Below are 25,494 nucleotides of genomic sequence, written 5' to 3'. Positions count from 1 at the left end.
TTGCCATAACTCCTCATATTAGATCAGTTCTTCCTGTGCCTATTCCCATACCTTTTAAAGTATAACATATAACATTTTGCTTGAAAATTGCTTCTATCTCTGTGCTTTGTTATAGCTGTTTTGCAGTTTGGGTATATAGGCAGTTCTATGTCACAAGAAATTACTAATCTGGGGTTTGAGAAGGGACAGCTTAGCCTTCCATTATCTCAGCAGCAAGCTCTGTACAGGATTATTTTCAATTTTTCTGCGACCATTACAATGTGCTGTTATAGTGGGCAAAGCAATGAGGGAGGGAATGTTATTGATACTTGGTTACCAGGGCAGATAAGATAAAGTGTATCACTGTCCTGGCATCCACATTTGCAGTCAGTAGTGGAAAATTTGATGAAAGGAGTACATTTGGACAAGGAGTATCATTAAGATATGGGTCTGGACACTTTCCATCTGTATTTACTGTAGAGTTTCTCTTTACTCATTGACTGTAGTCAAAGAATAAAGAAATCTTATTGATTGCTTGGTTAAACAAGTTCTCCGCTGCATTTAAAAGCAAAACAACATGTTACATCGGGAACGCTACTGTTTAAGACCAGTTTTTATTAAACTGTTCACAGAGTACATAATGGAAAATTACACTTTTGTCTGTCAATTTAATTTCTTTGTTACTGCTAACAAGACTGCTCTGACTTAAATTTTGTAAGTTATTTTTACCTTTCCAAATGTTCCTGAACGGTTCATATTGCCTGGGCAAACCCCCTAGGGATAATTTTCATTTGCATGCAGACTTCGATGGGGTTATTAAGCAGTCACTCCTGTACTAAGTCATTATTACAAGTAATGCCACAGAGTTGCAAAGACATATTAACAGTGTCAAACAATCCATATTTTAGTACTAGGTTTATCGTAAGGAACAAGTGATAAGTTTCAGAGAGGTCAAATGCTGCTCTGTAACACTGCTGCAACCTATGGAATAGAAAAAAGTAGAATTTGGCCCCATTGTTTTTACAGTAATTCCTTAGCCCTTATTTGTTGTACGCCTGGGTTCTTTTAAATTTGTTCTGTTAGCTACCTACTTTAATGGATTCCAAGACTGTGACTATCTTGTTTGACCTTCTGCATAACACAAACCGTAGAACTTACCCAAAATAATTCTTGGAGCATATCTCTTGGAGGCACTCTTTCCCTCTGGCCTCAACAGGAAAGCTAGTCTGCAATCTCCCAACATACATGTGTTGGATTGATTCTGGGAAGGAGGGTCAGCCTTCCCTGACATAATCACTGTTTATAGCTTTCATTCATTCTTGAGGTGTTAATGTAGATCAAATGGAAAACACTCCAGAAAGTCTGTTACAGCTACTGCGCTGCCCTATATATGGTCCCAATCGTTAATTCTTATTGTAAGATCTAAAGATAATTTTGTTTGCTCTCCTAATGCATTGCAGCTCTCCCAGTGGTCCTAGCAGATCCTTTCTCAAATTCACATCTTGATCAATTGTTTGCAAATAATTAAGCTTTTAACAGATAATGGTATGAGGCTAATGTACACAACAAAGTAAAGGTCTCAAATCACTGTTTATTGAACAGTGGGTCCAATTTGCTTTGATATCCCAAAGTGAACTCAGTGTTAGGTTGCCAGCGGGAATGAGTGCTACATTTATAAGTGACTTTTTAAAAGAGTATCTTTGTCCTTTTAAACAAAATTAATAAAGATGCACTCTCATGGAAACTATTATTGCTACATATGTAAAAAGAAGATTAGCAGCAATAGGGCAGAATGAATTTCCTATTTCTTCATTAAATGGCAGTTCTTAGGATTTTCCCCTTTTATCTCTGTTGCAATGTGATTTCTGCCATTGCCTGTAGCATATGCCTGACTAGCCCGGTGGGTGGGAATGCAACAAGACTTTGAGAGTTTTTATAGCAACCTAGCCCATGGCATGTTGATTCGTTGTCAAGTCATTTTTTCAAGCCTACAAAGGCACAACTCTGTAGTATCCATAAATAGCTTATATAACAAGGATGCCCAGTGTTCAAGAGATATTTTAAACATATCAAGTCTCAGTTTAAAAAGCATACCTCATTGTGAACTTTTGGCTGAGAGGGATTAGCTACATGGCTTTCATGTGATTATAACAATTATAGATTTTTCATGAAATTCAAAGTTTATGCTACATTAAGTCAATAACTAGACTATGGAAAGAATCAGATGACCTTAAACACACCATGGTTTAAGGAATTTTGTTTTGATGCTTGTAAAGCAATTATTTATACAGTGGTGTATTATTCTGATGACTAATTTTATCCAGTCTTGTCTATTTGAAAAAAAGTCCAGAACAATTGAAAATTGCTTAATGGAGACAGAGTTCTCAATTCCAATAGCTAGAGGCTATCTGGTAATTATTGCTTGCTGCATAAAATTAGACACAGTTTGTTCAATTACTTAAAATCAGATCACATGCAAGGTGACAAGGCAAAATAAGAAAATAAAGCATATCCTTTTATGAAAATGAAGTTAGAAAAATGAAGAAGTAAAACCAAATAATTGAAAGTCCACATGTCTTCGCTGTAAGCTTTTGAAGAGAATACTGAAACTATTTCAAGCTGAATGGTCAGGTTATCCTAATGGGATAAGATAAAATTGATAAATATAAGTAGAATACAACAGTTTGCTTCGTAGTATGTAAATAAAAAAATGTTTCTGAAAATAAACACAAATAAATTGCTGCAGCAATTACATTGATTCTAAACTTAAATTGCATTGATACTGTGATGATAGACCGTAAAAGAACTGAAAGGTGGCTAGCAAACTCAGCAAGAAGGGGCTATCAGCAAATAATATAAATCAGTATGATTTCTATAAAAGTTCTTTAAATGGTTGTGTCGTATTTATGCCCATAAAATATAATTGTCATCAGTGGAAGTGTAGCTTAGCTGTAATTAGCAGTATGGAGCTTGACTGGAAACATTTTCAAAAGGTAAAAAGATATTGGTAATGGAAAGTATATAAGGTATATTCAGCCTACATATAGTGCATGTTGAACCTGACTAGTGCAGCACCTTTGGGACCCGGCCAGTGTTGAACCAGAGAATTTGCCAAACTACAGGATGTCAGTATTGTCTAGAAGCATTATCAAGACTTCCCTGCTTACAGGGCTCTTAGAAGACATTTAGGGTAAATTAGAGCTAAATAACAGCACAGAACACTGAGAACTAGGACTGGTGTCTGTAAACAAACTTTATGAGACTGCAGGAAACTTGACCACACCCATGATAAGTGGACATCCGGCTAACTAAAATCATGCCGGATCAGAGAGTGCCAGACTAGAGACGTTCAACTTGTACTCCACCACTGATGAGTAAAAGTAATATTAATCATTTTTCTATGTCATGGGCATATTCTGTTAGGGTATGTCTATACTGTACGCTTATTTAGAAATAAGCAATTCCGGAAGAAATACTCCAAAATAGCTTATTTCGAAATAGCATGTCTTCACTACAGGGAACCCTCAAAATTAGTCCAAGGCAGGATTCCCTAATGTGGATGCACTACCTCTAGTTAGAGCCCCAGGGGACACTGGGGAGTAATTAATTTGAATGGCCCTAGGGAGGAGCTATTTCGAAATAGCAGCAGTGGAACATCCACAATAGATGTTACTCCTCGTGGAATGAGATTTACAGAAGGTGGAATAAGTCGTCCATTATTTCAAAATTATTTTATTTTGGAATAACGGCCGTTATTCTGAAATAACGCTGCTGTGTAGATGTACCCGCTGCAGTGTATGTTTTGTTGGACAAACTGACAAGAGAAAACAAATTGAATTCTGAGTGTTCATAGTCTGTAAGATGAGTTAATTCAGTAATGCCAATTACTGTAACATAACTATTAGATTTCTTGTGTTGTCCTAAAAGTAAGATCACTGAATTTTGAGTTATAAATTCCTATATTTACAAAAGTTTTAGTTTACATCTTTTGTAATTATTATATCTAATGATAATGCCAAAGAAGAGTGGCATGTTTGTGGAAAAATGGATGTGTGCATAGTACAATAAAGTCATGAACATCCTGTTTGGATATGTCAGATCTATTTTATTAAATAATTTTACTGGAAATTTAAAATAACTTTATCATGTAGTGGACCAGAAGTTAGTTCAGGGAACTGTGGCATTTCAATTTCAAGTTAGTAGTATGTTTACCTGCAATATAAGGCCAGAATAGATTACTCTAAAAAACATTTCTTCCCAGAATTGCTGCATTTGTGGTTTTGGTTCATTTTCTTTAAAGACAATAATACTTTAACATCAAGGGAAATGACACTGGCAAAGTTGTTCCTAAATTCAGACTTGGATGTGTTTTTTGCTTTTAACTTAGTAAGCAATTTGTATTCATGCATAAGTGAATTTTTGGAGAAAGCAATCAAATTCTCACAAGAAATGTAACTTATGATTTAATTTTAACATTATCTTCATTTAAGCTAGTCTTTATTTTCTGTCTCTCATGATTAGTGTAGCACAGCTATGTTAATGTCAGACAAAAATGTGCTGATCACTGACCTTGAATTGGCATGTGTTCAAAATCCCAGCATTTGTTGCTGTTCAAGATGCTGATCTTATTTGCAAATTATTTTCAGGCACAGATAAGATTTGCCTTTATTAAATCAGAATTTATATGTGTGTGTGTGTGTGTGTGTGTGTGTGTACATACAGTCTGTGTGTGTGTGTGTGTGTGTGTATGTGCGTACATATAGTCTGTTTTCTTTATTATTTGGTGGAATGAAGAAAAAGCTATCAGCAGCATGACTTTAATCAGAAACATAAGATAATCTCAAAACCTTGCGATATTGCAACAAATAGCCTTGCTGAGCAGCCAGGTACTGCCAATATTCTAAGTAGCTATTTCTACACTTCACTAATCTTTGTAATTGGCTTGTCTTTTACTGCCATTAATTAAATGATGTAGTAGCCCATTAATAATTACAAAAGAGTGACACACCTCAGCATTTTCACCTTTTAATAACAGACGTCACACTTTATTATTAATTAAAATGAGTAACACCATCATTTCAAATATATATATTTATTTTGGTATCTTATAGCATCCTTACCCTTCAGAAGAACAGAAAAAGCAGTTGGCACAAGACACGGGGCTCACTATTCTTCAGGTGAACAATTGGTAAGTAATTTTACTTAGTGTTTACCCGTAGCCGGTAGTCTGACCTCTAGCAACCTCCCTCTAATGACTGGCATTCTGCTGACACACCCTGCAATTGCTTACTTTTTGTGGAAGTTTATTGATGCAAAAGTGATGTAGCCTACAGAATGGTTTCAGTTATGGGAGCTATAGTTCTAGTCCTGGAGAAAACATATAGTATGTACTTTCTCATAGCTCTTTAAATAGCTGCATTTCAGTTTATATGCATGTCTGTGTTTTTTTCTGAATATAAATGTGTATGCAGAACCATCCTTTAAGAAATCAATCACTTGAGACACAGAAAATGTAAGTGAGATGTACACCATTCTGCCTATTTTCTTCGGGCTAGATTGATTAAGTCCATCGCCATTTGTATCAAATAATTTTCTTTTTTACTAACAAGGTTAATTTGGTATCCTCTCAGTGTATTTGTTGGGCTTTTTTTTTTTAATGAAAACCTTGAGACAAACTTTAAGAAAAATCTGCTTTTTCCCCACTGAAGCATTATAGGGAAAAAATTATATGTGTAATTCATTCATTTTAAAGTAAAGAGAGTTGTGAGCCTTGATTTGTTATAGCAGAGATGGCTTTAAAAAATTAAACCTTTGCTATTTCTGCACCAGCCAAAAGTATTCTTATTTAAGTATAAAATTGTGGCATCAAGACTAGTTTAAACAGTCTGATTTATTATCCTTTGTTACTGCAACAAATCCAGGTTTCATACAGAATACCAGAACGAATGTCACATTGCAAGTGCATCAAAACCTAATACCCTGTAAAACTAAGTATACCTAATTAATTGTTCTTATATTTTTGAATTAGTCTTTATGATGGGAAACCTTATCTTCTTTGGAGTAATACCCAGAAATTGCCAGCATAAGCTGCAAGCTTGCTGGGGGGAAAGGGAGTCAGGAGTCCGAGTTGGCAGACAAAAGTTGTTCTCTCTCTCCCCTCATTCAGCAAGTGTCAGAGATTATTATTACCGAATCTCTGATTACATAGCCTAATCCATTTTAGTGAATAAATTTTGTCTTGATGTCCATTGCACCTACATTAACTAACCCTCTTTGGTGAGAGAGACTAGAAGCCTATCAGAGAGATTTCAGCTATATTAAACCCCATTACAGAAAATGTAATTTCTGTCAATATAATCCCATGTATTCTTCAATTTAGTACTTCAGAGATAACAAGCTACTTACAATATATTTGCCTTTGGAGGATTAATTTACAAAGTGCACTATCTGTAAGACACAGGCAGACTCACATAAGCATAGCTTGTAAGGGTTATCAATTTCTGTGACCTCACAGCAGACCTGGGAGATCAATTTTTTTTGCAACCTTGTAAGACACTGATTAAAGAAAAACAGAGAACACCTTTATATGCTGAAGTGTGCTTCCAGATATTTACTCTAAAAAGAAAAAAAATCCTAACATGATGATAATGTATATTTTACTCGCAAATTTGGATTTCAGTATTCTAAATCTCCCAGGGGAAGGGTATCTTCTTTTTTTGTTGTTTGTTATAGATTTATTAGACCACTGTTTGTCCAATCAATATCTTAATTTGTATTGTTGTCCTTAAGTTTAATGATAGATGCTTTTGTCCATTTTAGAGACCATGTAGATAACCTGGGCTCCTGCTTAATGATGATGGCTAAATGAAAGATTGTTGCATTAGAGAAGCTCTGGAAATGTGCAACTATGTACAGTTAGCACATCAACACATACCATCCGCTTACTTCAAACCTGCTCCCTACAGGGTTTTTCTTTCCATTTTTCATATGCTAGCAAATATACCCTGTGAGCATTGCTACTGTATGTATGTCATAGGGATATTTAAACTGTTTGTCCAAGGCTATATGTCAGCTTTCGTTAGAAATTTCATGCTGGGAGAACCTTAGAAGGATGAGCCTGTGAATGAAAGCCAGGAAGTACGAGGAGAAATATGAAGTTAGTCCTTTCAGTCAACAGGAGAAAGTACGAATGGAGGATTGGACTGAAGTAGATGATTTCCTATGGACAAGTATGTCAGTTTTGGATGGCTTATGAAAAGTTTTAGGAGGTAATGGCCACAGCATGCTTTTGAACTAAGCCTAGTAGAGATTTCTCCTGAGTGACATTGTGGTCTCTCTTGGTACCCAACTTGCCTTATAATTGAAAAATTACTTTGTTGGTTTTACATCACACATATTTTTATAAGCTCCTTTTGCAAAAGAAAGAAAGTAGATACAGGTCAAAATATAGTCCAACTGAAGTCTCCTGGCTGTAGGATAGTCATTACTGCATGTGCCAGTTTGATAATTCTCCTATGGAGTTACAAGTAAATTGTGCTATTCATTCTTGAGACAGTTTCTCCGCCCTGCCCCCCCCCCCCCCCCAAAAAAAACATTTAAAGCTGGAGAGCTGATTAGGTGCTTTTTTAAAATTGTGCGTCAGTGTTTGATTTCCCATTGATTCTTGAAGGGGCAGCATTGCCAAATGTGGTATAGAGACTTCCAAAAAGAGCAAGTTAAAAAAATAGATGTTATGATTGAAAGTCGAAGAGAGCAGGCCACACAAAGAACTACTTAAAACTACCCATGGGAGAAATACTGAACAGCTCATTTGACCCCCAAAGTTGTTGTTAGATGCAAATGTTTCCCAGCATTTTTATTAATACATTTAATAATAAGGTAAGCAGGAGAACAATTTTTTTTGCATTAATTGTTTGCTGCAGGGAGCAGCACATAGGTTGTTTATTCTTTACTTTGCCTTTTTTTCAGCAGGCTCCTAAGTCATTCAGCCACAACTTTCAAAAATTGTTTGCCTTCCTTCTTAGATTCTTCAAAACTTGTTAACACATTGTACATTTTTGTATTAATGATGAGTCATTGTAAATCACTGTTACAAAGATTAAATAAAAGGATGAAGGGCTGCCCGGGTGCAGATCAGTCATAAATTATTGGCAGCTACACAGCATGTGGGAATACATGAAATGTGCATGGAAAACATAAACTCGTGTCTAATAGCATAGTAGTTAGTCCAAAATGGGAACGTTGAATTTTCCGGATAGCATTGTAACTTTGCCACCAAAGAGTTAGTGAAGAGAAGGTTTGTTTTGTGTAGTTTGAAAGCATTTAAACTATTTCTTGCATGATATTTCAGATGCCTTTACAATAAATGCTAGTTTTGTATTTTAATTTTCTGTGCAAACTCTTAATGAAAAGGAGATGATTTTTCACATGCACTCAGAAACATCATTGTTGTTCCATCAGTTGATGTACACAACTCCACTTGAAGTTACAGGAGGTTGTATGCATGAATTGAAGGCATGAGATGTCCTACCAAACTAATCAGTGGCAGGATGGATGTCTTAAAATAAAGAAGTTTAAACAAAGATGCTTTTTTTATATTAGAATTGTCCAGGTAAGTGATTTTTATACACAAAGATTTTGATTGTAAACCAAGCAGCATTTGCATTTGGAACCATAGAATACTAGGACTGGAAGGGACCTAAAGAGGTCATCGAGTCCAGTCCTCTGCCCTCGTGGCAGGACCCAGTACTGTCTAGACCATCCCTGATAGACATTTTTCTAACCAACTCTTAAATATCTCCAGAGATGGAGTTTCCACAACCACCCTAGGCAATTTATTCCATTGTTTAACCACCCTGATAGTTAGGAAGTTTTTCCTAATGTCCAAACTAAACCTCCATTGCTGAGGTTTAAGCCCATTGCTTCTTGTTCTATCTTCAGAGTCCAGGAAGAACAAGTTTTCTTCTTCCTCCTTAAGACACCCTTTTAGATACCTGAAAACTGCTATCATTCCCCATCTCAATCTTCTCTTTTCCAAACTAAACAAGCCCAATCCTTTCAGTCTTCCTTCATAGGTCATGTTCTCTAGACCTTTAATCATTCTTGTTGCTCTTCTCTGGATCTTCTCCAATTTCTCCACATCTTTCTTGAAATGTGGCGCCCAGAACTGGACACAATACTCCAACTGAGGCCTGATCAGCGCAGAGTAGAATGGAAGAATGATCTTGTGTCGTGCTCACAACATACCTGTTAATACATGTTTTATAACTGTTTTGCAAACCATGTTTGCAAGTGTTCGATTTTGCTGTTGTGGAAAGTGTGAAACATCATTGTGTAGCAAAAAGCTTGTTGTGAGAACTACAGTGGCAGAATTCAATATGTTGTTAGTCTAAGCCATTAAAATCATTCACCTGCCAGTCATTTAACTCCCTTAGTGCTTTAGATTCAAAGCATGATAACTTGAACTAGAAGGGGCATTTGTTCATTCTTGACAGTGTTGTATATAGGGACATAGAGAGGACCTGATAGAGTAGAGGTTACTATGGTTTCCCCCCCGTGCTAAAAACTTCTGTTCTGTGATTGAAACATCCAGAAAGTGCAATACAATCACTTATTATTTCAGCAGAGAGCTAGTATAGGGTATATCAAACAATCTATACAGTTTCCTTGTTTATTGCATCCCACGTAAATCTGTGCCTATTAAGAGCTAATGTTAAATAATTACTAGTGGTACTTTTAGGAGGCAAAGCAATTCTAATCACGTCCTACAGAAACTACAGAAGTGTATTGGATATCAAGTGTGTGTGCGTGTGCGCACGTGCACACACACACACACACACAGTATAGCACAATGTTATGACTGTGAGTCAAACACTCAGAAGTTTGGAAATGCCAAACTAAAGGTTGCCTGTACAATTTTTATGTGGCCCCCATGTGTGTATCCCAGTGTGAAAAAGTCTTTAACAATCACACGATCATATACATTTTTTCCACATTATCTCTGCCTCATTCAGAGCACAGGATGGACAGTACACATGAAATAATCAGCTATTCACTTTTGTTTTATGCTCATTCAGTGTTTCATTTGCTTCATGCTAGTCAAATCTTGCTTTGAAGACAGAATTATTAATTTCCTGATGGACCTCTTCTATGGTGCTAATTGCTCTTGTATCTTAGTGCTTCACAAATACTAATTAATTAATCTTCACAGCACCACTTTGCGGGCAGGAGTGGTATTATTTGACTGATGAAGGACAGAGGCTCAGAGAATTTAACATTAAAAATGTCTACTAATTTTGGGTATCCAATCTGAAATGCTTATGGCCTGAATTTTTAAAAGACTGACCTGTGCCTGGAATGATCTCTGTGGAAAAAGATTATTTGATTTTATAATTAAAGACATGTATGATGATGCATGTGCACAAGGGAGCCAAATGAAGGTTTCTGTCACAACTTGCATTTGGGAGCTTGAATTTGCAAATTCAGTTTTTTGAAGTGTAGATTTTTAGTATGTAATTTTCTTAGCTTTTTAAAAAAAACAATGAAAAAAAATGTCATCATGCGGAACAATACCATCACCCAAATGTGTCATCAGCAGGGTTGGAAACTTTAGATCCACAATACAGATCTCTCCTATGGAACTACTGGAGTAAATGATAGACAGCACTACTATGTTGTCATCCTCTGTGTGGACCACTTACTAGAGGGAAATGAGACACATACTTTTGACAGTTGTCTGCTTACAGCAAAGGAATGTAGAGATGCAGGAGTTTTGAATTCCACTCCTGGTTCTGCAAGGAAATGTATTCTCCTCCCTTTTCACCCCTTTTCTCCTTCTCCAGCTTGTTCCTGGTCCTCCTCTAGCCAGGATCTTGGCCCTAATCTACTCCTTGCTCTCACAGGTCCAATTTGTGTTCTCTCTGTATTCAAATTAGACTGTTTTTAGTTCCACACTAGTTTGGCAGTAGCAAGGGACTACTGTATGGAATACAGTCCATATGGAATTGGCATTTTGGAGTGAAATGGTAATTTATCCATGGAGCTCTTTCTCAGTCTCCACAGAGAGACAGGTTTGTACAGCCCAGGAGGCTCCCTGTTGCCCAGTAGGAGAGAGGCCACAGGGCTCCTTTTCACACTTCTCTTCAGAGGAAAGAGAGACATGGCATCTCCTTCACCCCTCTTGGCAGTGGCAGAAATTTAGTGGAAGTTCTCTCCACTTCCTCTCTTTGCACAGTGGCTTGGGAGGAGGGGTGACTGAAGCAATGAACCAGCCCTGTTGGTCACAAGCAAACAGGTCCTGTGTTTTTTGTCTAGAACAGGAGAATACCTTTTCTTGCGAGAGAGAGAGAGAGAGAGAGAGATGGGTGACGTGGTAACTTTTATTGGATTCAAGATGTTTGATACCGTGTAAGTGAATAGTCCATGGGGTGGGGCCGGCATCCAGTGCACTCCCTGCCCCACTCCTGGGAAGCCCTCTACTACCCTGTGCTGCCTCCTCTGTATCAGAGGCAGCTGTGCAGGATGGCAGGCAGGAACCAGTTCACCAGAGGAGCCAGTTAAAAAAACCAGCTCTCCGTACAGACAGGCTGCCTGCTGTCCTGTGCTGCTACCTCTGATACAGAGGCAGCAGTGCAAGGTGGCAGCAGCCCCCTGCCCACGAGGGTCTGAGCTCATTGCAGACAGAGACTGGTCCGCGGCAGCAGCCTCTGTCCTCTGGGAGCTTGGACACCCCATGGACAGGGGCTGCTGCTGCAGAGCTCTGTGAGATGTGAAGCAGCCTCTGTCCAGGGATAGCTTGCTCCCCTCCTGTTGGCAGGGGTTGCTGCTGTAGTCCTGCCTCGGATAGAAGCAGCATGTGGGGGGTGAGGGAGAAAACACGGAACTGCAGAGCTGGTGCTGGGGGGAACCGGATTTTAAGCCAGCTCCCCCCAGCTCCGCCTCCTGCCTGCCCCCTCACTGCCTCTCTAAGAGGCAGCAACCGGAGGGCAGGTGGGTCTGCGGAGCCGGGACATACGGATAGGCCTGCTTGAAAGCCAGCTTCCCATGCATATCAGCTCTAGCTTGTTTCTCTCACCCTCCATGCTGCTGCCTCTCTATCAGAGACAGCAGCACGGAGGAGGGGGCAGGTGGATCTGGTGCTCGTGGGGAGCCTGCTTAAAGCCCCTCCCCCTTGCTGTCTCTGACACAGAGGCAGCAAGAGGGGGGAGTGTGTGTTGTCAACAAGATTAACCGATAAGCCCAGGCTTATCTTTGACATCCCCATATTGACATCCCTATATTGGACCAGTTTTCACACTATACTGAGCTCTTTGTTAGGTCGTTTTCAAGGTCAGGCAGATTTGGGCCTCAATAGCCGAAGATTTTTTCTGTTCACCTGCCTTTAGTGTAGGATTCGGCTCTGGGTTTGGACCCATTTGAAAATAAATACATAGAAATGCATATGAGTTAGTACTTCACAGCAGTAGTACTTTACAGCGGTTACCCACAATTCAGAGTTATGCCCCAATCCAGCTTTCGTTGATGTAAATAGGAAACACGTCTGCTCCCAAGATTTCCTGTGAGTTGAATTAGGTACTTGGAAAGATACCAGCTTAGCTAAATTACTTCACTGAGGGCAAAAGTCATCTCTCTGCACTGGGTTGTCTCATGACCAGTGCACCACTTGAGACCCACTTAAACACTATTTTTAGGGCTAAGTGGACTTGCTTTAAGTGGTGCCTACATCTGGTGTTGGTTGTCTACACAGGAGTGCATTTTCCCATGCAGAGCCTACAAAACTGCAAAATAGAATAATGGGCAAATATCCTTGGTGTATTGCCTTTACAAACCATATCACACTTAGAGTTTTCAGTTACAGGTGGCAAAATATGCACTTTTTAAAAGATTGATCTATTCCTCCTTTTATTCCAGTAAACATAAAACTAGTAAAGGGCAATCTGCATTTTAAATCTGTGTAATAAAAAATGTTTTCAGCAGTAAGAGATGGAGTAAATATAGGTACTTGTTTACCTGTAAATGTTAAAACATTAACAAATAAACTTCAGCCATCCATCAAGATCATCAGATTTTTATTCACCTTTTTACTTCTTGATATCATTTTAAGAATACAATTACAGATGTTTCAGCATTGCTTGACAATAATACTAAAACACAGGAATGCCATTGAAGCAGGAAAAATAGATGTAAAGGAGAATATACAAAATGAAAAGTAGTTAGTTAAATATTGTGTTGTGTTTGTTATTCCTAAACAAAATTAAGGTGATACGTGAAGGGGAAGTGGTTTAAACCCTCTTGCCCCAAATCCACTAACCATAAAAAGGAATCTTGCTAAGTAAATTGTTTGATTATTCAAACAATTTAGAATATGTGTGGTAAATTAGCTGTTCTAAATGTTCCATGTGCAGGGCTTTCTAAACAGATTTTTTACTTGTATGTTTTCACTAAGTCTTAGTTAATTGTTATGCATTTCACCTTGAATGCCAATTGTAACAATAGTATTACATCTGTAGTCTATTTCTTGGTTCTTAAATTACCGCAATCAGGAATATTCACTATGTAAAATACTATATAGTTACACATAAGAAAATACTGAAATCAATCAAAAATATGTAGCTTGCATATTGCCATAGAAAGACCTGGAAAGTTGCCAGACAACCAAGGTATTATTGGGAAAGCTGAGCAAATAGCTTGCGGCAAGAAGAGTTGTGAATTTAGAATCCATCAGGTATTGTCATGTTAGAGGACTTTAGGAAAGTGCCTTTGATGCTGCTTTTGTGTGATTTTTTTTAAAAGAAAAAACCAATAAATGCATATTTGTGGAACTATCATTTAGCTGTTTTAAAATGTACTTAATTTTATGTTTTACACCACGGGTTTAAATACGATATGTATAGTTAAAATGCATAATTAACAAAAAAAGGAGTAAACCATTTACAAAGGTGGTAGATAGTTAAAGAGTTTGTGTGTGTGTGTGTGTGTGTGTGGAGAGAGAGAGAGAGAGAGAGAAAACACTCACGTTTTACTTCTGGGATTATATTTTTAAGTGGGGAAAATGTACCATGCTCTAAGACTATTCGTCTACCTTCTATACTAGAAGGTTAAGATGTTGATTTGCTCTCCATTATTTCTTCAAAGCAGCGTTGAAGTTCCTGGTGCTCCCAAGTAAGACTAGATTATAATTCCCAGAGACAAGATTCTTGCCATCTGTGAGTAAAACATGAGGCCATTTGTTTCAAGTGGTCCAAGGCTGCCTCTGGCCCCAGAGTAAGGTGGAGTAGAACTCATATGGAGAGTGAATCACCTCACAAGACTATAAACCCTTTGAATCAAGTTTAAAACTCACAAGGCAGCATGGAGAAATATACATGACCACTGATAACAACAGATACATTCGAAGATTGTACCGTTCAGTACGTCAGCCTCAGTCTAATTTTTCTGATCATGATTAACCTGTCTGATGATAGAAAGTGTCAACACTAGCACTTGGTAGAGTGGTGGTGCATCGTGTGCTGGTTGTTTAGTGACAGTGAAGTCTCTACCACTTGGGGTGGGGGGACACATACAGTAGCATGTGTAAAAGAGAAACAGTGAGTAATATCCAGAGTCCACTGTCAAGCTGGCCATAAATATTCTTTGTTATAGCCACTCTCACCAAAATTCCTCCCATGTTCTAGCTGTGGAAATATCCAAAATCCCCTTTCAACAGTGATTTGCTGAGTAGGAATAAATAATGTGTCCAAGGAAGGCTCTGCATGAGGGTTGTGACTTGGTTAGGTGACTTTGTGTGCTTATTCATAAATATGTAGACCATTATCTGTTACTAGCTCTCTTGTTGCTGAAGTCCTCTGGAACAGGAACTCTATGCTGTCTTAAATGAGATATCTTGGAAGACCATGGTCTGCTTTGTCCTTCTGTTATTATGGGATGTGTGTCCTGCTTCTTGGTGTGCAGGTCAGGTGAAATTTATGCCTACACAAACAACCAACAATAGGCCTACAAACCATGTTGAGCGCTATTCTGGTAAATTTCATTTGGCATGCACAAAGTAACCAAAAATTGGACAGATGATTTTTACCACGATCTGTTCTGAAAAATTTTAACCGCTGCTTTTGTCACAGGCCTCCTGGGTAAAATTCATCTCTGTGCAGAGAACTAGCACAAAGCTTATTTAAACCCTCAAAATAAGTCTTAAGTGGGACTCGAGTGGTGCCCATCTCTTGGGCTTGCCTTCTGTACCAATCTGAATTTCACTTTTGCTACTTACGGAGAGACCTTCCTTGGTACATGGGGTCAACAAGAAAAGGAGAGTGTACTTCTCATAATTTCCCACTATTTTGCGAACAAATCAACCAGTGTTGAGTACACAATAACTACATGAAATGACAGCCAGCAATTACCAAATGCATATCAGAACATGCACTTTTTAAGTACAGGGAAGTCAGCTTCCTTAACAGAACGTTGCACTCTACAGACCAGGCAAGCATGCCAAAAGAATGACAGTCAAGGGGCTTGGCATTTTAGAAGTTAATAGGCAGCAAAAATTGTTTTCCCCCAGGCATTCCATCTTTTCTATGATAGTTTTGTATATGACAAACTTTTTAGTGGATGCATTAATATTCTGTAACTAATGCGCTGTCAGGTGTCGTGAAGATAAGATTAAAAGGCCCTATTCATGCATTCTACAGTAGCTTTATCCCCCCCCCCTCCTCCTCCTTTATTAGGATCAGGGTCAGAATTCTTTGTTAATTATTGTTTTAAAAAATACAATTGAAATCCATGTAGATGCTCTGTATAAAGAGCTTTTCTTTAAAAATCTTTAGGACGCCTTTCAGGTTATGGCAATCCCTTCTAAGTTTTCAAGCAATCTTAAATATATTGAAATGCTCACAGCTTTTCTTTAACATGAGAGGGTTTTTTTCTTGTCTTGTTTTGTTTTTAAAGAAAAAGTAACCTCAGCAGGGGAAGTAGAGGAGGAGAGCAGTAATGATTTGTCATTTCTTTGCAAGTCAGGTTTTGGTCTATTCTTGTCAAATCTGTCTTAAGTGTGTTTACATACAGTTTGCCTTTCTGGTATTTTGTGCTTGCACAGACCTGATCTCCACCTATTTTATGTCAACAGTTGCTGAGATTGGTGTACAGCAATTAACCCTTGAGAATTGAAACCCCGAAAAGCTAAGAACCCTGCCCTCAGAGACCCTCTCCCTCACATCATAAACTTGCTTCAGGCTGCACCTACCTTGAACAAACTGCATTTCTGAGTAGTTAAAAAGTCAACCTGAAATATTAAAAAGGGGGCAAATGTTGCCTTCTTGTTGAATAAAACAATTTTCACTTCTCAAAAATGAAACTGAGCCAGAGGCATCCGGGGAAGGAAGTGCTTTTGAGGGCGTGCTTTTTAACCCAGGCTGGTCCTAAAGAATCCTACAGAAATACTGTGTCACTGTCTATATTCGCATTAAATGTGTAAAGGTCCCTCTTGGCTTTTTTACAAAAAGAAAACAGCAGATACCATTTTAAAAAAATACAACCACTGCAGCCCTAAACAAAATGTAGGTCATAGAAGAGTTTCAGTGGTTAAAATGCTGTAATATCCATTGGCTCTAATATTCAGTTATAATTCCACCTCTGGCTCTGAGACGGCCAGCCTCTCGGCTGGTGTAAGCCATCATGGCATCATTGATATAGATTAGCTGATGCCCGAGCCCCATAAGCCTGGTATGCTTCAAAGTTAGATAGGCATCTATCAGAGATGATCAGGTGGTGCTTGTTCCTGCCATGAGGGCAGGGGACTGGACTTGATGACCTCTCAAGGCCCCTTCCAGTTCTAATGTTCTATAATTCTATTATTCTATGAAGATCATCTAAGCTGCCTTCTTATATGCCATTCCTCTGATCTCCCTAGATCATTTCGTTTGATTTGATCATGTCATCAGTACTCTTTTCCTTGCCCTAATTAAATGTCATGGTAGGGAGATTCCCGAATCAACAATAATAGGAGATTCCATTCATGGAAATTAATCTCCAAGCAAAATGGGAATCACTTTACCAATAAAATTTTGAAACAGTACTTTCCGAGTTGCTGGCCTATGAGCTCTCTCAGATCAGTAGTCTCTAAGAGCTCTTTCATGGTCCATACAAAAAGAATTGGTGGTTTCAGTTTCTGTTCAACGGATATCTGTGTCACACAAATCACCACCACAGTTGCTACCTTTGTTGTCTTAGCAGCAACAGCAAAGACCAAATCAGCATGGAAACAGAGTTGTGTTCTCCTTCCCAAAGGGCCAGGACATGGGTTTCTGAGTGACTCTACCTAGTCATTCTGTGTGGGATTCAACAAATCAAATTATGGTCATTCCATGTCGGATTCACAAATCAAACTATAACATTTCAATTTGTATTCTGTTCGGCTACGTCTACACTGGCCCCTTTTCCGGAAGGGGCATGTAAATTTCATGAGTCGTAGTAGGGAAATGCGCGGGGGATTTAAATATCCCCCGCGGCATTTAAATAAAAATGTCCGCCGCTTTTTTCCGGCTTTTAAAAAAGCCGGAAAAGAGCGTCTACACTGGCCCCGATCCTCCGGAAAAAGTGCCCTTCAAAGTAGGAATAAGACCCTCCGGAAAAGGGCACTTTTTCCGGAGGATCGGGGCCAGTGTAGACGCTCTTTTCCGGCTTTTTTAAAAGCCGGAAAAAAGCGGCGGACATTTTTATTTAAATGCCGCAGGGGATATTTAAATCCCCCGCGCATTTCCCTACTACGACTCATGAAATTTACATGCCCCTTCCGGAAAAGGGGCCAGTGTAGACGAGCCCTTCTTGTTTTCAAGGCTCTGTGACCCCTGAAAGGCTCTTCAGGGGTCTGGTTTATTATGAATGGAGATTGCCTATCTCCTAGAACTGGAAGGGACCTTTAAAGGTCATAAAGTCCAATCCCCTGCCTTCACAGCAGGACCAAGTACCACCGCTGACAAATTTTTGCCCCAAATGTCCTCCTCAAAGATTGAACTCACAGCCCTGGGTTTAGCAGGCCAGTGATCAAACCACTGAACTAGTTAGCTGCTCTGAGCTCATGCCAATGACCCATTAGGGTGGGAGCATGTGAAATGGGACACTGGTTCCTTAATTCCTAAATGGTCTGCTGGAGGACAGGACATAATACAGAGATCTGTAGCTTCCACACACAAGAGCATATGGAGCGTTTCTCAGTCCGCTGATTGAGCCAGCAGCTGGTAGGATGAGCAGTCTGTTTCCTCTAACTTTTTTACTGTGGGCCACAAGCCTGGGTGCATCTTCACACTCTTCCAAAAGATCCATTATGAATAGTGTATGGGGAGACTATGGCCTGTACAAGGCTCCCAACAGGAACAAATGTTTTGTGTTGACTAACCACTAGACCTCAGAAGAGGGCTACCGGCCCCTCAGATGGGGAGATTTATGCCAAGGCAAGACACCAAACTAGATTGAAAGAGAAGTTCTATGTGCTTTTTTTGATTCTTTGTGTGAGGGGCTTTCATGTGCTAAAGTGGTGATCGTGCTATACTTGCTAAGCCTGATGAACCCAGAAACCACCACTTATGTTGACAACTTTTGAGGGGCTGATGTCCATAAATACAATGAATTTCAGAGTCCTGGCTAAGCTTGAATGGATGTGTTGCAGGTATTTGGTCCAGCTTTAGTTTAGAGGGTCACTGGGGAAACTTGCATGACTGCTCCAGTGTACATACTTCTTCTGTGGACACAAGAGGAAATTAGGGACATCAAAATTGGGCACAACTATTACATTCTACTCAAAAAATAATAATCTTGAAATATCAGATCAGTAGGAGATGTTGCTGAGAGGAAGTTGCATTTTTAAAGAAAGTCAATGGCCTGCAATAAAATTTGAAAGCCATTTCAGTACGTTAAATGTCAAAGTTACTAGATTGAAGCTATCTTCTGAAGGCCAGCCACCTGACTGTACTGTAGATTTTAGAACGCAGTGGACTTGGACCCGAGTTACAAAGTTCAGATCTAGTTCAGAGGTTTAGAATTCAGGGTTTATATTCAGCCTATTTCTACATTTTGTCCTGATCTGGCCATATTCTGGTTTTCCCATCTGTTGGAACATGGCATAAAAGCTGCAGATGAAGGGTAAATTTAGGGTGAAAGATATGCACTCCAGTTCTGGCTGTCTGCAGGTATGCTGAAGAATGTTGCAGGGGTTAGAGGCCAAGTGTGTGGTTTGTGCATTTGAGCATGTGCTTCTATAACCTAGCAAAGCATGCAAAACAGGAGCTCAGACTAGATGAACAGGTCACACTAGATGTTCATGGTGGTTCCTTCTGGCTTTATAATCTACAAAAGGCAATTTTGTTCCTCCACTCAGGGAAATTATTTGTGCTGGAAGCATGTGGTGTGAAGTGCACTGGTGGTTAGAAATAGATGCACCATTCACAACATTTCCGTGATGGACCAGAACATGGCCCGTAGTATAATTTCATGGTTGTGAAGGCTCATTTCCACTCTTGGTCTAACTGATAACTTCATCACTTCCCATTATTTTTTTATCTGCTTGTAGTGATCCTTGAAGGCTTATTGTGGCACATGAGGATGAGTGGAGAACTTCTACAATGGGGTCTAGGAGCAGGGCTGGCCTTACCATGAGGCGAACTGAGGCAGCCGCCTCAGGTGCCAGACTGTGGGGGGGGGGGGGGGGGAGAGTCGCCACTAGGACCCAGAGAATTGAGACCTTTCAAAATTTTGGCCCAAGCAAGGGGGCATCAGGGTGTCATTTGAGCTCTACGCCTCAGGTTCCAAAATGTTGTGGGCCAGCCCTGTCTAGGAGCAGGGAAAGAGTAGAAAGATAGCCCTGCTAGCTTGTCTCTGCTTGAGGATTTACCCTTGCATCAACTGGCACTTAGGTGGTTTTATATCTTCTTTCAAAGAATTGTGGTGTTGGGGAGTGAGATTTCTGCCTGCTTCTCCCCAACCCCATAGAGACCTGGATACAGAAAATCTAGTATGGTTCAGTGGCACAGGAAGTTGGAGAGGAGCAGGATTCTGGGAAATCACTCCAGTGTGCCCTGCTTTTGTGCTATGTAGGGACTTCCTTGGTGCAACTGAGTGTTGGGGCCAAGGGAAGAGCAGCGACAGGAGGGGGTGAATCGGTCACTATGCAGAGTCATCAGTTGTCTTTCCTTCTGCAGAGCATGTATCAGAAGTGGCCATGACTGTCACCATGATTTGGTAGTAGCATCTGAGCAGAGCCTTCATTCAGCTCAGTGTGTGGGATGTGCCTTCCTGGCCCTCTTCATAGCTTTTGAAAGACCATTTGGGCTAGACATAATGTGGGTGTCTCTCACAATGAATAACAAGAAGGTGCATTGCGTGGGGGAGAGGAGATTCTTACAGTATTCAGAGAAGATCAAGCAGGAAGCTGACAAAGACACAGTTCTTACATGCCTGGCTAGTAAAGGCAAGGCATACCAGGCATACACACTTGGGTGTGTGTAGATCTGATCACATCTTCCTCCGTTCTGTCTTTATGATATGTTTGGTATATTAGCAGATTGTGCTTGCAAGAGAATAAATAGCATTTTACTGTTTCAAAGAAACTTTTCTGAATGCCCAATACGAATGCACTAGAAGATTTACCCGGCGTTGCTCAAGTCCTTAATTAATTTTTTTGGAAAATAAAATGTACATGCTTCATTTACATTTTTGCTCTGACGTGGGGCTGAGGCTGGGGGTTCAGTATACAGGCCTCTCCAGGGAGAAAGGACTTCCCCGGCACTCTCTGTGCACAGCAATTGAGGCTAGGTGAGAAGTGCCTCTCCATGGCTGCTGCAGTTCCTGCTGGGGGAGGGGTGCATGTCCCCTGGCTAGAACAAGTCCAGGTTTGTCTGCCTCCTGAGCTCCCCAGTCAGTGAGGAGTGCAGCAAACGGTGCACTTTCCCCTCACTCCCTGATGAAGAGGAATAACCAGCAATGTTGGTGTATGAATTGTGAGTGGGGGGAGCTTTGGCTTTTCTGTCCTCCCTAAAGGGTGCCTGGAGGGTGGGAGGCTCGGGGCTTGGGCAGATGGGGGACAGAGGGAGGGAGTGACCACAGCCAGCCTGCCTGGTGATCCTGTGTGTTTTCTGTGTATTATAATGAGCAGCAGTCTCATTCCAGACACATCCCATTTTCCTGGCACAGTAAACCCCTGGCCTTGCTTAAGTTATGATAAGAGGAAGCTGGTTACCGAATTTGGTGGTCCTAGCTCTTACCGTTTAGGAGGAGTTCTTGAACAGACAGACAGATTCACAGAAAACAAACTCTCTCAAATATATAGTAGATTTGGAAGATCACATAGTAATGCTTGAAACTATTTTTAAAACAAAACTGCAGAACAGCACATGGCTTTCATTAATGCTTTACATCAAATTTGTCAGCTAATTTGTGGTTTTTCATCACTAGTTTTGCATAGCATTTTATTTGTAGTTCACGCTTAAATATTGTCTTGCACAATACCCAACCTTCTCTATATTCATTTGACAAATATTCCAGCACTGCCAAAGGAGGAAAACTAAGCTTCAGGGAGAACTTTGATATATCTGATTGATGGACTTGCTCTGATTTGAGTAAATTCCAATATTACATTTCTGAAGTGGGCGGTTAGCAGAGCATACATTCTCTTCCCTCCCTATCCCTGTTTAGTGTTTTAAATGATGTATTGCCATTCTGACTGTATTCATTTCAGAGGAGGAGAAACCAAGAAAAGTTGCCAAATATGGCTTCATGAGATCTGCTTTAGACTGAATTAACTTTGAGTGTCTTGAAACCATTTTCCACAAATAAAGGAAGTGTAGAAAGCATGGGAAATTAATGAATTGTAGTTATGGGTCATTAAGCTTGCTAACTGGCGTCAAGATTAAAACAAAATCTTTAAAATAACTATAGTAAGAGTTTTTTCATATTTATTCCTCATTTAAGAGGTGGAAACATTACAGAGACAATACAATCGGGAATCCTATGGTTACTCTATTGATAATTCAATTTATTCTTGAATGTGGTTTTAAAGCTATGTGTAAAGAATATTTTAGACTTAGAAATGTGAAAATGTTGTGAAATGATTTCTGCAGAAGTTTCTTTTTCCTTTGACTATCTAAAAAGACACAGGAAAATATATAAACAAGCAAAGCTGAAAATATTTGGGAATTAACAATGAAACATGCTAAACTGTGACTCTTGGATTATTCTCATTTAAATATTCACATTTAAATATTCTAGAAATTAGATGTTAAACTGAGGAAAATTGTGGAAACAGTATATAAATGAATGATTCCAGGAAATGGGATATAATATTGCAAGTCCTGAAAGTGACTATTTAGCTAGTTTTGGTAACTGAAACTGAACGTGGGGTAATGCTTTAGAAATAATCTATTGTAAAAAATGATATTGTTGGTAGCCTTAAGTACTTTACCAATATATATGTGGATGGATCCTAGTTGGCCTGTTTATAATTTATTTGAAAGTCATCTTTCTTGTCAAAGTAGATAGATACATTTTAAAAGTGAGATATACAAAAAAAATGGATTTAATAATGGGGTTTGCCATTTTATAGGTATTGTGGGTTTTCTTACAGTCCTTAAACCTGTTTGCTGGAACATGCTTCAAAATGATTGAAGCAGACTGTTTTCTGGCACTTAATAGCACCACTTCTGATATGCAAACCCCTGGCAAGCATTCCAACACCACTCTCCAGTGTGAAATTGACAGGGAATAACATAAGGGCTCAGAGACTGGCAATATTGTAAAAGTGTATGTATTTTGGGAGGGCAGGTAGGATTAAATTTGTATTTGCCATCATCAAATCTATCTTTAGGGGGCTTGCATGAGTAAATCGACTATAGCACTGGAAATCTTTGACCATGAAGTAAATTCATGAGCAAAGGTGACGTTAGAAAACTGTGATAGCAAGGGAGGACCTCATTTTATTTAATGGACAGAAGTGTGAAATACACACTTTTTCAGCTAGCACTGCAGATGACTACACAGGCAGCCAAGGGAGGTGCAGCAAGAGGAAAGAGCAGATTTATGTGAAAAACGTCACAGTGGCTGTGACACAAAACCAGCAAAATAGGCCTCTTGTAAGGTTTTGTGACTTAGTGAAAAATACTCACTTTCTGGCTGGTGCAATGTAGCCAGTTTCACCCTAAAATTATTGGCTGTGGTTGATTCTGGGTTTTTTTGGTATGTTTGCCTTTTCTTTTTGTCATCACCAGTGAAGCTACTGCTCCATGAACGGAAACAAAACTTGTTTATTGCAATGGAGTCAGGCGAGCTGAAGGTCAAAGTTTAAAGGTGGATTGCTGCATCACTGGGCCTTGCTATGAGTCTTATCCATGTGACCAGAGATGCTCATTATCACAATAGTGAGACCTTTAAATACGGGAGAGCTACAGTAACCACTGGAGACTAAAAGAAAACAGTTCAGCAAAATGCATATTTTAAAAAAGTGCTCCTTCTTGGGTCTCTTTGGTGTGGGGAGAAGCTACACAAATAGATTTTTGTTCATTCTTGCCTGATTAGCAAAGAGAGAATAGTAGCTGCTGTATCCAAAGGAAGAAGAAAATGAGATTAACTTAAAAAATAATTCAGCCTCTCTGCACTTGTAGATATGCACAACTGTTCAACTCTCTTCCCCTCACAAAAATATCCATTTGCATATGCATTGTTTTGCAGATTTCCATACAATGTGTTAATTTTTCAGTTTGGTGGCAGGTCTGACTTGCACTTCGACAAATCACATTAGTTATAAGCAGCTATTGACTCTGCTATTCAGGGGGAAAGAGTCTACATCACAGTAACTTTATTGACACATGGTGCAGTGTGAAAATAAACACTCCTTATGCAAACACTTAGGCATGTGCGTAACTTTACTAACATGAGTAAAATTATGTCTATGTTTTAAGTACAAAGTTAAGTGTTTGCCGGAATGGAACTATAGTCTGTAATAGAAGTTGGTAGAAGATTTGTATTTGGATAAAATTAGTTTTAAATAGTCATTTGTTTTATAAGTAAAAGCTTTAAAAAAAATTATTGCTTTTTTTTTAAAGCAACATTTTAAAAAGTAATTGAATGTTGACATGGGGGGGTGAGAATGATGTGAGTGCTAGTAACAATTGGAGGGGTTATTTTAATTTTTTGTGACACCATTTTGTTGCTACCAGGGCTTCTCTCATTTTTATTGAACAATAATTTTATAAATACTATTTGTGATCTTGCTATTGGACCTTCTTTACTAAGAACTGTCGAAGACAGTTAAATATGGAAAATAAATATTTATTTAAGAATAAAAACAAAGTATTTTTCTTTTTTGAGAAAAGCCCTGAAATGTGAATTGTAGATCTAATTGAATCACATTGTGCTTTCTGAAAGCAGGGCAGTAATTCCTATTTTAATTGAATGTGTTCTTTTGGGTTCACAAGAAAAATAAAGAAACTTTAAAATGGTTACTTTTTTAATGCATAGTAGTTTGGAATCTACTATAATGCAAAGTAAAGCATTCTGTTACAAAGGCAGGGAGGATGGGACAGAAGGTTAAAGGGCATTTTGGAAACAAACAGCTGGACCAGTTTATTTAAACAGATACAAGGATGGGGAGCTGACCTCAGTTTGACTTCTAGTGGGAGGAGCAAGAATGTCATTTTATTACTTTGCCCAGAAGGAAAATGTTCTTGCATCTGAATTCACCCTGAAGGCATCCAAACACATGGCTGTTTTGCAGAATATCTCCTTCTATTAAAATACATATGAGACTGTTACGGAAGTGCCTGTGTATAAAATGTACTTAAAGTAGACATCCTGAGTGGTAGTGTGGGACAAACAGGTGAGAATGTGTTTTATTTCAGCGTGAATAGTTTATTGAAGTAAGATTCAAGCTACCTAATCTACTAATAATGTGTGTCCTTTGGAGGAGGGGAAGATTGAACAGTTCGGTAATTTGTACTAGAACATGCTCTCAGTTACTTGGTCTGAGTGAAAAGATTTTCTTAACTGAGAGTTTTCATGGAGAAGTAGCAAGCTTAAAACCGTTCCCCCATCTCAGGCGGCTACCAGAAAGGGTTCCCCTTATTCTCCAAGGACTTCCTACTCTGGCAGGTCTGGGCAGTACAAGGGTGGGATGCACATATGAAGAGCAAAAGCCTTCTGGACGTATCAAAATAAACACCTTATTACTTTGTGGGGTTTTTTTCCTACGAGAGTTGCTATGAAAATTGCTTTCTGCAAATGCCAGGTCCTGATATTAAACAATTTTCTAATTGGTCATGGAGCTAAGACAGCTAATGGGGGAAAAAAAGCAGATTTTTTAATTGCCTTTTTTACATGGTGTTTGTGCTACACCTGTGCTTGTAATGAGAATGGAGAATTAGTCTAACCTTCTGCTCACATGCTTCTAATTTTCATGGTTTATACAAGATAATAATGATGAACTGATTTGCAGCACAGTTTCTTGTAGTTTAATTTTTTGTATTAAAAGTGTCTATAAAAATT

The 25,494-nt window shown here is 39.1% G+C and overlaps 1 protein-coding gene across 5 annotated transcripts in view; it reads left to right on the top strand.

Annotated features, from left to right (window-relative positions):
- The window catches only part of MEIS1 (Meis homeobox 1), a 146,547-nt gene that overhangs the window by 113,676 nt on the left and 7,377 nt on the right, over positions 1–25,494 (top strand). For all 5 annotated transcript variants that reach the window (XM_006114089.4, XM_006114090.4, XM_075925570.1 and 2 more), the window contains exon 9: positions 5,091–5,167. In XM_006114089.4, the coding sequence (XP_006114151.1) occupies positions 5,091–5,167 (77 nt within the window). The remainder of the gene's footprint in view (positions 1–5,090; positions 5,168–25,494) is intronic.

Source organism: Pelodiscus sinensis, chromosome 3, assembly GCF_049634645.1.
Source record: "Pelodiscus sinensis isolate JC-2024 chromosome 3, ASM4963464v1, whole genome shotgun sequence".
NCBI classification, from domain to species: Eukaryota; Metazoa; Chordata; order Testudines; family Trionychidae; genus Pelodiscus; species Pelodiscus sinensis.
The sequence above is the reverse complement of the archived record's forward strand: the minus strand, read 5'-3'. Positions and strand labels throughout refer to the sequence as shown.